We start from the raw sequence: 12,073 nt of genomic DNA on the forward strand, positions 1-12,073 counted from the left end.
GTGGCACTGCTCAGGTGTTATTAGAGCCCAGGTTGCTCTGATAGTGGCCTTCAGCTCTTCTGCATTGTTGGGTCTGGCATATCGCATCTTCCTCTTCACAATACCCCATAGATTTTCTATGGGGTTAAGGTCAGGTGAGTTTGCTGGCCAATTAAGGACAGGGATACCATGGTCCTTAAACCAGGTACTGGTAGCTTTGGCACTGTGTGCAGGTGCCAAGTCCTGTTGGAAAATGAAATCTGCATCTCCATAAAGTTGGTCAGCAGCAGGAAGCATGAAGTGCTCTAAAACTTCCTGGTATACGGCTGCGTTGACCTTGGACCTCAGAAAACACAGTGGACCAACACCAGCAGATGACATGGCACCCCAAACCATCACTGACCGTGGAAACTTTACACTGGACCTCAAGCAATGTGGATTGTGTGCCTCTCCTCTCTTCCTCCAGACTCTGGGACCTTGATTTCCAAAGGAAATGCAAAATTTACTTTCATCAGAGAACATAACTTTGGACCACTCAGCAGCAGTCCAGTCCTTTTTGTCTTTAGCCCAGGCGAGACGCTTCTGACGCTGTCTGTTGTTCAAGAGTGGCTTGACACGACAGCTGAAACCCATGTCTTGCATACGTCTGTGCGTAGTGGTTCTTGAAGCACTGACTCCAGCTGCAGTCCACTCTTTGTGAATCTCCCCCACATTTTTGAATGGGTTTTGTTTCACAATCCTCTCCAGGGTGCGGTTATCCCTATTGCTTGTACACTTTTTTCTACCACATCTTTTCCTTCCCTTTGCCTCTCTATTAATGTGCTTGGACACAGAGCTCTGTGAACAGCCAGCCTCTTTTGCAATGACCTTTTGTGTCTTGCCCTCCTTGTGCAAGGTGTCAATGGTCGTCTTTTGGACAACTGTCAAGTCAGCAGTCTTCCCCATGATTGTGTAGCCTACAGAACTAGACTGAGAGACCATTTAAAGGCCTTTGCAGGTGTTTTGAGTTAATTAGCTGATTAGAGTGTGGCACCAGGTGTCTTCAAAGTTGAACCTTTTCACAATATTCTAATTTTCTGAGATACTGAATTTGGGATTTTCCTTAGTTGTCAGTTATAATCATCAAAATTAAAAGAAATAAACATTTGAAATATATCAGTCTGTGTGTAATGAATGAATATAATATACAAGTTTCACTTTTTGAATGGAATTAGTGATATAAATCAACTTTTTGATGATATTCTAATTATATGACCAGCACCTGTATATGTTAATCTGAAAATGTTTGTCTGTGTAATATACTTTTCAGATCTATATACATATGTAGGTCTTAAAAACTTTTAAGGATAACATCATATAAACATTGTAAACCTGTGAATTACAATCTCTCTCTCTCTCTCTCTCTCTCTCTCTCCCTCTCTCACAAACACTTTCTAGTAATAAACAAGAATTGGGGGAACATTTGTTTTGCGTACTTATTAAGTACATTTAACGATCTGAGGATATCAATAAAGAGTTTATTCATTCATTCGACCCGTTTCCTACCAGCTCAAAGACGAAACACCCTGACATCTATAAGTTTCAATACGTTAAATTTACACTGAAAATGAAATTTCCATATTTTATGCATACATTTGTATAATAGCAAATTTATCAGTAGTGTTCACATGGAACATAAGCCAGAATCAGGTTAGGGCAGTGGAAAAGTGGTGCAATACTGCCCTCTGTTGATTTACAGGCGGCATCACAGTCTAAAAAAAAAAAAAAAAAAACAACTCTTACTAGGTGGCGTTGGTGGTACTAAAACTCTTTCACTTCACTTCAGGGGATCACATTTAATTGTGAAACTGAAAGTACACACAGACAAAAAACATTCTTACTTTAAAATTTATTTACTGATTAAAAATAACAAAAATTTCACATTGTTTAACAAGCTGCGAAAAGCTGATTTGATCCATAAAAGACAAGCCTTTTGGACAGAGGACATTTTCCTGATGGCTAATAAAGCAATGATTATCCTGCTGCTCTTAACACAATGCTTCACAGAGACACATGATTTATAGCTAATAATGTAATGACGAACAATTACGCATGTAGTATTTAATGACTAAAAAAAAAAAAAAAAAAAAAACAGCAGTTGATTAAAATAAGCATATGAAAATCATTATGAAGTAAACAAGCACATGTAAACTTGAAGTACAGAGGAAAGCATGATATATGTAGAAACTACAGATTATTTTATTTCATGTAATACATACTTCTCTCATGATGCATTGAAATGACAAAAAATTTACTATTGTGAGAATTATTATTATTATTATTTGCCAAATGTGTGAATTTCACAAAAACTGTTAAGGCCCCAAAATTAAAAGAGAAAAATCTGAAATACATTATTTTTGCATTAAGAAAATAAAACATACTTTTCATCGAACCTTTAACCACCATAATTTTCTAGGTTTTTTATATTTTACTATTTTTTCCTTTAGGTTTTGGAGTGCAATATGACATTTCTTAAAAAAAAAATATCAGACATGTTTTTTTTTGGCTTCAACAGGGTAATGTCAGTTCATGAAGAAATGTAGGTAGTGAATAGCTATGCATTATATCTGACTTCTCAATAGTAAAACACTGTGACATGCTTCACAAAACCTGGCATAACCTTCCAAATGCTTCATGTCACAGCAGATTGTGCAATAAGATATTTCCTCCTTGTTTCATTTCCTAGAATATCTTCATGCCTTTTTTGCTCTCTTGATTCCTGGTATCTGTCTATGTGTTTATGTTCCATTTTCTGGAGAACTGGAGGAAGAGCAGACAGTAGAGGAAGAAGCTAGATGTTCCTTATGGTCTCCAGTCCCCGCCCCTTTAACTCGCCATTGGAGAATGCAGGTGTCTTTCCCACCCAATGACAGCAGGTGAATGTCTTTATGTGTGAAACGAACGTTGGTCACATGACTGCCATGGCCCTCATACTTATAACTTGGAGCCTGACAGAGAAAACGGGGAATAAATTATTGCAGTCTTGCAATATAAGCAAACACTTTTTTTTTTTCTCTTACATATCACAGGAACCTGATACAGTAAATATGTGAATAATTAACTCAGCATACAATATCTGGCCTATTATGCCAAACTTCAATACAATGTTAAGCATACAGAGTCTAATAAGATTTATTGTTTATTTCCATTCCAAAATGATAATTTCTTTGACTCGCAATGAACATTGACTGTGTTCATTGAGAGTGGCAGTGACTGACCTTTGGTTTGGGACATGGATACTGGAACAAATGAACCTTACAGAAGTCATCGGCCACTGCCACCATTCTCTCACTGTGCGAGCGACACAAGGCATTGATGTCTGTCCCATCTGATCCCTCGAGCCACACACCTAGACAGCAACACAGTTACATTTCATTACACTGTGGAATATACTGCATTGCACATGCAGCTGGTGCGAACATACTACTACTCATGAGTTACATCTTAAGTTACACTACGTAAAATTTTTTTACAATACATCATCAATCCTTCTTCCAAAACATGTGTTTTTGTCTTAATCTGATTCACTACGGTAAGCCTGTTATAAGTGTTTATATTTTAGACCTGACGGGACGGTTTTCACAGGAAACTGAGTACATATGTCACTCGCCCGTGCGTGTCTTGTCATACACATAAATAGAGGGAAGTTGCTCCGCCTACTTTGACTTGTGTATTGTGTGGGAGTGGCAGAGGTTAGTTGTCACAATGAGAGAGAAAGGTTGACATGGAGCCGCTAGATCTCAAACCTCCGGGGAATCATGGGTTTAAAAAAAAACAAACAAAAAAACAGAACAGAACAGAGGAGAGGAGAGTCTGCTGGCAAAAAGAGAATGTGACAGAGCTCATAATAAAATGAGAATCAACATTGGCTTGGCTTTTCAGAGATGGTGAGAACTGATGGATTTGAAATGTTTTAAAAGCGACAGAGATGGTGTTTTTATTACTCAACAGCTGAATAAGGTATTTTATTGAACAGATAAATTGCCATAGCTCTCTAACAGAGTTCATTGAAAAGCTTGTTACATGCTTTACAATGAACTCTGTGAAGGGTCATATTCATCCGCACAGTCACACAGAGCCAAAGCACAACCAAAATGCATGCAGTTTTGTTTTTAACCACTAGAGGGCCAATTGTTAGTGTACGTTTAAAGAGAGTTAGACATCTCTTATGTTCACCAAGGCTACATTTATTTGATCAAATATAAAGTATTGTGAAATATTATATTATTACAATTTTTAAATAACCATTTAATTGTATTTTATAAAATGTAACTTGTTCCTGTGATTGCAAAGCTAAATATTCAGCATCATTACTGCAGTCGTCAGTGTCACATGATCCTTCAGAAATCATTCTAATATGCTGATTTGCTGCTCAAGAAATATTTCTTATTAATATTGATGTTTAAAACATTTCTGTTAAGGATTTTTTGATAAATAGAAAGTCTTTACTGTCTCTTTAATTTAATGATTCCTTGCTAAATAAAAGTATTAATTTCTTGAAAAAAATCTTATTATATATTATACACACATACACACACACACACACACACACACACACACACACACACACACACACACACACACACACACAAAAGTTTGGGATCGGTAAGATTTTTAATGTTTTTAAAAGAAGTTTCGCCTGCTCACCAAGGCTGCATTTATTTAATTAAAAATACAGTTAAAATAGTAATATTATTATTACAATTTAAAATAACTGTTTTCTATTTGAATATATTTTACAAAGTAATTTATTCCTGTGATGCAAAGCTGAATTTTCAGCATCATTACTCCAGTCTTCAGTGTCACATGATCCTTCAGAAATCATTCTAATATGCTGATTTGCTGCTCAAGAAACATTTATGATTATTATCATTGTTAATAACAGTTAATAACTCTTTTTTTTTTTATAAGGATTCCTTGATGAATAGAAAGTTCAAAAGAACAGCATTTATCTGAAATACAAAGCTTTTGTAACATTATACACTACCATTCAAAAGTTTGGGGTCAGTAAGAATTTTTATTTTTATTTTTATTTTTTTAAAAGAAATTAAAGAAATTAATACTTTTATTCAGCAAGGATGCATTAAATCGATCAAAAGTGACAGTAAAGACATTTATAATGTTACAAAAGATTATATTTAAAATAAACGCTGTTTCTTTTGAACTTTCTATTCATCAAAGAATCCTGAAAAAAATATCGTACACAAATATTTTGTACAATTGTACACAATAAATGTTTCTTGAGCATCAAATCAGCATATTAGAATGATTTCTGAAGGATCATGTGACACTGAAGACTGGAGTAATGATGCTGAAAATTCAGCTTTGCATCACAGGAATAAATTACATTTTAAAATATATTAAAATAGAAAACAGTTATTTTAAAATGTAATAATATTTCACAATATTACTGTTTTGTTGTTGTTTTTGTATTTTTAATCAAATAAATGAAGACTTGATGAGTATAAGAGACTTCTTTTAAAAACATTAAAAATCTTACTGATCCCAAAATTATGAACGGCAGTGTGTATATGTATGTATATATATATATATATATATATATATATATAAATATATATATTTATTATTGCAGCTATACAGTAGTACTCTACCATTTAAAAGAGAAATACAGTATAACTGCAATAATATATTATTTTTATTTCACTTTTTTAATATATATATATATGTGATCAATTTAAATAAAAACAAAACAGCCAGAGCAAAAAAAACAAACAAGTGAAATTAAAATTATAAAACACTAGTAACAATAAAAATAAAAGGTTTTCTCTCACCCATGACATGGAATCCAAGCACACAGGTATAGGACGCCCACTCTCTGTCTTTACTTTCAAACCGGTTCCTCAACAGCTTGCAGCCGCTGGCAATGTCCCCTTTTTACACAAACATAAACATTCAAATGAATTTTAAATTATATTACTCATTGTCTTCATGAATATGTCTCTGTAGCACACAAGCACAATCCTTACAGTATAGAATTTCATAATCGCCGGAGTTAGACATGATGTATTTTCCATCTTTGGACCAGTCGAGGTGAGTAATGAAACTGGAGTGCCCCTGAAGTTACATTTAGGGAAGAGTTGAGTATTTGCATGACTTATCAAGCATTTTAACACAAACACACTGCCATAAACCACTATAAACAACAAACCACCATAAAACAGTTTTACATCATTTAGGATACTTGACCCAAATTTCTCCCAGCATGCTTTGCTTACTGTGCACTTTCCGAATCGCGTGTAGCGCCGGCCACCTTCAGTGACGTTGTAAATGTAGATGAAGTTGTCATGGGAACCAACTGCCAAAAAGCTGCCATCTATGTTTGGGTGAGCAGTAAAATAACAGTTACTGATTGCAAACAGGCTTATGAGAGCTGCAGAGCAATACGCATGCAGTAAAAGCAGCCACATTAAAACACATGCCCTATGTTCCACAAACAAGCTAGAAACAAAGATGAGCATGAGTGAGCTTTTTTTTTTGTACAGTGATTTTGTTGACCTCTGACCTGGTGAGTATCTCATTACAGACAACTGCTCGTTTCCATCAGTCAGGTCTGATACCACTTCTTTGGTTTGCAGATCCAGTACAACCCATCTATATAGGTAAGGGGTTAAAAACCACCATAAAGCCATTAAAAAGGAAACATTTCACAAGCTCACTGTAAAACTGAAGCTGTAATTGTTATCAGCTGTGCTGTAAATAAATGTTTTACCTTCCAGTACTCAGTCCAACAGAGACAAGAGCTCCGTTTGGGCAGAAATCAGCACACAGACCAGATTCCTAGAGAGATCAATGATTCATTCCAAATCCATTTTCACATAACAATAAATTTATTATAATATTGTGTGGATGTTTAAATATGCACAAATTTCCCACATAAAAGTTTTACACCTAAATAAATGAATAATAATATTGACAATAATGTTTAAAAATATATATACTCATGAGTTTTAGTGGCGTAGACAAAAACTGTATTCTACATACTATTTTACACTACTACATACGCTACTAATTTCTTGTCAATAAGCTTTCCATCGACTGGAAAAAAAATTATATTTCAAAATAAATTAAAACAGAAAACCGTTATTTTAAATTGTAATAATATTTCACAATTTTAAAGTTTATATTGTATTTTTAATCATATAAATTTACTCTTGGTGAGCACTTTAAAAAAAACAAAAAAACTTTTGAACAGTAAAAATATATTAAAATAGAAAACAGTTATTTTAAATTGTAAAAAATATCTTAAAAATCTTACCAACCCCAAAATTTTAAATGGTAGTGTAAGCATGTTCACATGACCAAATAATACTGTTTACTATAACTCAGTAACACCCATATTATCAAATACTTTTTTACTTCATTAACTGATAATCAAAGTTTTTTTGCATCATGCAGCATCCATGCCAATAGACTACCCAGGGATGACGTGTTTTTGTATGCAAAACCCGGAAGCGAGTTAGCATTTTAGCACTTCCAGTTCCATCGCCCTAAAGTCTATGGGTTTTTTGAATGGGTTTTTGCTAAATCGCCTGAAATAAGGTCTGCGGTTAACAAAGCCTCTAAATATTTTCACGTTTTGATCTATGACATAAAACACACCAGTTATAACCTGCTTGTGATTTTTTAAACCTTTATTGTGTCTTAAAAACGGCAGTTGCTAAAAAGTTGATAAAAGGGACTACTTCCTTTGGCGGGGACTTTAGACATCATTATGACAAACAGGACATTTAGACAGCATTTCTCATGAAAAAGTGGATAAGTATTCATACACAGCGCAGATCATAATCTGCGAGCATGTTTTTAAATAAAGTTGTTTTTTAAATAAAGTTTGAGGAAGCTTGGTGGTGGTGACGTTGATCCGCGACCATGGTGTGCTGTAGTCCGTTTATAGCCTACTGTTAGATTTTTATATCTTCCAAAGATTTTCCAAAAGTCAATGGGAGAAATACACAGGCTTTCGATCGAGGGAACCCATGCGCGCTAACTTCCGGGTTGGCCTACAAAAACACGTCATCTCTGAGGTACTCTATTGTGTCAGTATATAGTGTAGTTTAAAGCCAGTGACACGCACAAAAAATACTTAGGGGGCATTTACATGACACCGTTTTGAACTAAAAATGGAAAACTTTTTATGCGTTTTGACTGTTCATTTAACATGACAAAAGTGTTCTGGGGGCCTGAAAATGCGCACTTTTGAAAACGGGTTTCAGAAAGTGCAAGTTTTTGAAAATGATACCATTATCGTCTCTGTGTAAACTAGAAAAACACCAAATTGTGAAAATGATGACAAAATGTGCATGCGTGTTACATGTTCAGTCTATAGGCACATAGTTTTTCTTTACAAAATGACATTGCCAACTACTGGCCAGGCATGAACAATACAGCGTGTGAACGGGGATTGTTTTGAAAATGTTGTCATCTGTACACGAAACCTTTGAAAAACTTTTCCGTTTTTAGTACATCGTTGCCATAAAACATACCCTTAGTTTGCCTTAAATTGCAGTTATAATTTTCTGTGACCTCTCTGACCTCTAGTGTTGTGCACCAGTCCAGTTTGTGGTCCTCTGCGTTCCACACACACACTAGACGATCATTTCCACAGGTAAGAAAGATGTTCTGAGAGGGGTGTGTGGCCAGACCCCACATTTCATCCAAATGTCCCTGACGATTGAATGAGCATTTTTAGATCCACTTAAGAGTGCACTATAAGATCAAAACTGGATAATCCGGTACAAATGCTTAAGACAACTAGTGGCAACTATATTAAGTTTATTTGCATATAAATCCAATCAATCTACCTGTACAATGGCCACAAACCCATCTGAAAATGTTCCTCTCAGGATTGCGTTTCGTGTTGTGCCAACGAGCAGCTCATCTCCATCTACATCTGCAATGGTGCGTACTGCACCAAACTTCTCCGGAATCTAGAAGAACACACAGCATTCAAGAGCTTTTTGATATATAAACTCATACAATGTACTTTCATATAGCTACAAAAATGCAGTTTCAAAAATAATACAGACTCATGTTTCACCTCGCACTCTCTTTCAGGTGCCAGGTCTGCACTCCAGCGGATGATCTTGCGGTCCTTGCCGCCACCACTGAGTATAGCTCCGCCCTGCAGGACGCACATAGTGAAAACGCTGCCTTCGTGAGCACGCGTCTGCTTCATGATCTGAAATGTCTCTGTAATTGGGGAGAGCAGAAAAGGTGGCAAAGTAAATTTAAAGAGATTGACAATATCTATAGAGTTTCAAATAATGAATACAGACTACATTAAAGCAATATTTTAGTTAAAATCTATTGACAGCATCTGTGGCATATGGTTTACCATAATGCATAATTCTACTTATCCCTCAGTTTTAAAAAAGTGAAGAAAAATCCATTGTACATTATTACAGTAATACTTCTGTACTGACACGGTTAGCACAATGACCAAAACAATGACAAAACCGGCAGGGGAATAAATAAAATGAATAGCTTTAAATGCTACAAATGAATTTAATCATCACAACATTATAACATTATGAAAAACTTGCTAAAATTAAAGATTTGCTAATGATTTAGAAAGTTGCAATGTAAAAGAAGTGTTTCATGCGAGTAAGTGTAAGAAAGGGGACAGGGTTTAAGCAGACAAAATGATTGGAGAAGTCGGGCATAAGTCGGTCATTTCACCAGAAGATCGAGACATTTGCTATGATAGGATGTCCCACCTGCCTGTCAACATATGTATTTCCATACATCCTGCTCACGCAGATATCACACATCTTCAGCGCGTTCTGTAAGGCTATGCAAAGTTTTACAGAGAGAGTAACCGAGTGCCGCAAACAAACAGCAGCCGCCTTTTACAGTTCCTCCTGAACCAAGACATTGAGCTTATGCTGCATTCACGTCATGTCGTAATTACCGTAATTACGAGATGGCAACCTGTGATGTTCTACCCTCCTCAGACTTTTTTGACCTGTTTATACGGCACCACTATCAATGCTGAAATCTGCTCTGGTTGTGCGCGTTCATGTGTTTTGGAGGAGGCGTGGCTTAGGAGATGCTCTGAAGGGAGGGTGGGATCTTTTGCGTTCAAAGCTAGATTGCTATTGCTAGCCTCTCCAAAATTGCCCACCCTACCTTTAAATTACCATAATTAGTTTTTAAATTTTAACTTAAAGTGAATACTAGATTATTTAAAAAAAAATCAGTGACATAAGCATACACAATTTAATATCCAATATTGGGTGATATATCCAAATATCGGCAAATTAATGCAGAGAATTAAATAATAAATAAATAATCATAAAAATAAATTGTATGATAACTGATACAGTACTGATATGTGTTGTGAATCCATAGTAATAATTGATCAGGCTATCAAGCAAAAAAAGAAGAAATCATTTTGCATACCCTTTGCTCCTTTTCCTAATGTTTTGATATCAGCAGCTGATTTTCCCCATGTGAGAATGTTCCCCTCAGAGTCTCCCGTCAACACATCACCCGTAAGACTGAACACGAAGCACATGATGAACTTGGGCTTTTTGTATTTCTGTTTAAGACACAATAAACAAAAATCACAAATACTGACAAACGGCAAACAAAAAGTGAATACATTATGAATACATTACTCAATGTAAGCCTTTAAAGCTAATCATAAGCTAACTATGCAGCATGTTACTGTAAAATAGAGCCTGATTTACTATATAATGATATAGTGATGATATCTCATGGAAATACCAAAGTACCCCAAGGTACAAAACTTCAAGTCTGGAGTCAGTTTTTGAAAGAAGTCTCGTACCAAGACTGCATTTATTACATCAAAAATACATTAAAAACAGTAATATTGTGAAATATTATTACAATTTAAAATAACTGATTTCTATTTTAAAGAGGACCTATTATGCTTTTTTTGTGTGATGCTGCTGTTTGAGCTTGAAAAGGTCTGCAAAGTTACAAATCACAAAGTCACTCTAAAGGGAGTTACTCTCTATATCAGTGCTCACTGTTTCTGAACTCCCTGAAACTCCTCGACTGTAATCTTGAGTTTTCTTCCAGGAAAGAACACGTCCCAGTATTCCTCATTTAAAAAATTCCCACCAAAGTCATACACAAAATAAAGGGGACAAGGCCTGGTTGAGTTGAGTTAGTAGTGTGTTGAAACTTGCGGTTATGGCAAGGGACGTGACATTTCTGAAACATGGTCAAAGCGGTTGACCAATCACAACACACTGGTACAGCTGGCCAATCAGAGCACACTGTGTTTTTCAAAAGGAGGCGTTTCATAGAGACAGGAACTAAACAGAGTGTTACTGACAGACTGGGAAGAGAGGTGCTGCAACAATGTCAAATATAAGAAAAATAAGGTGTTTTTTCGAATATGCATGAAAACGTATTATAATAGAGCTAAAAAACAAAATCAAGACTTAGTACAAGGTCATAATAGGTCATTATTCCTTTGATGATGGCAATCATTACTTCAGTCTTCAGTGTCAAATGATCCTTCAGAAATCATTGTAATATGCTGATTTGCTGCTCAAGAAACATTTATTATTATTATTATCAATATTGAAAACAGTTGTGCTGCTTAGTATTTTTTGGAAACTGCAATACATTTTTTCATTTATGAACAGGAAGTTCAAAAGAACAGCATTTATTTGAATTAACTCTACTGTCACTTTTGATCACTTTAATGCATAATTGCTGAATAATAGTATCAATTTCTTTAAAAAAAAAAAAAAAAACACAACAACAAACCCAAATAGTAGTGTAACAATAACATGATATTGTGAGTTGTGTTTTTATTTATTCCCATTTTCGTGCATGGAAAAGCATACGATACCAAATTTACAGTGGAGGACAGTCAACTTGGTGACCAAATATGGACTCACTCCAAAGATGCCCTGTTTCTTGGTCACTGTGCCAGCACTCATGGTCCAGAAGTAGACGTGGGACTTGCCGCAGGAGATGATATTGTTGGTGTCAGTAGGGCTGAACTCCACAGCCAAGACTGCCTCATTAGTGCTCTGAAACAAACACACACAGTCAG

At 35.5% G+C, this 12,073-nt stretch overlaps 1 protein-coding gene across 2 annotated transcripts in view; it reads right to left on the bottom strand.

The window, feature by feature from the left end:
* Positions 1 to 1,852: 1,852 nt before the first annotated feature.
* The window catches only part of eml3 (EMAP like 3), a 45,786-nt gene continuing 35,565 nt past the window's right edge, over positions 1,853 to 12,073 (bottom strand). For both annotated transcript variants that reach the window (XM_051898605.1, XM_051898604.1), the window contains 12 exons: positions 11,916 to 12,050; positions 10,438 to 10,576; positions 9,074 to 9,225; positions 8,838 to 8,963; positions 8,569 to 8,700; positions 6,749 to 6,816; positions 6,542 to 6,630; positions 6,255 to 6,352; positions 6,006 to 6,093; positions 5,811 to 5,909; positions 3,237 to 3,367; positions 1,853 to 2,966 (listed from right to left, as the gene is read on the bottom strand). In XM_051898605.1, the coding sequence (XP_051754565.1) occupies positions 2,757 to 2,966; positions 3,237 to 3,367; positions 5,811 to 5,909; positions 6,006 to 6,093; positions 6,255 to 6,352; positions 6,542 to 6,630; positions 6,749 to 6,816; positions 8,569 to 8,700; positions 8,838 to 8,963; positions 9,074 to 9,225; positions 10,438 to 10,576; positions 11,916 to 12,050 (1,467 nt within the window). In that variant the 3' untranslated portion in view covers positions 1,853 to 2,756. The remainder of the gene's footprint in view (positions 2,967 to 3,236; positions 3,368 to 5,810; positions 5,910 to 6,005; positions 6,094 to 6,254; positions 6,353 to 6,541; positions 6,631 to 6,748; positions 6,817 to 8,568; positions 8,701 to 8,837; positions 8,964 to 9,073; positions 9,226 to 10,437; positions 10,577 to 11,915; positions 12,051 to 12,073) is intronic.

Source organism: Ctenopharyngodon idella, chromosome 7 (genome assembly GCF_019924925.1).
Source record: "Ctenopharyngodon idella isolate HZGC_01 chromosome 7, HZGC01, whole genome shotgun sequence".
Classification (NCBI taxonomy): Eukaryota; Metazoa; Chordata; class Actinopteri; order Cypriniformes; family Xenocyprididae; genus Ctenopharyngodon; species Ctenopharyngodon idella.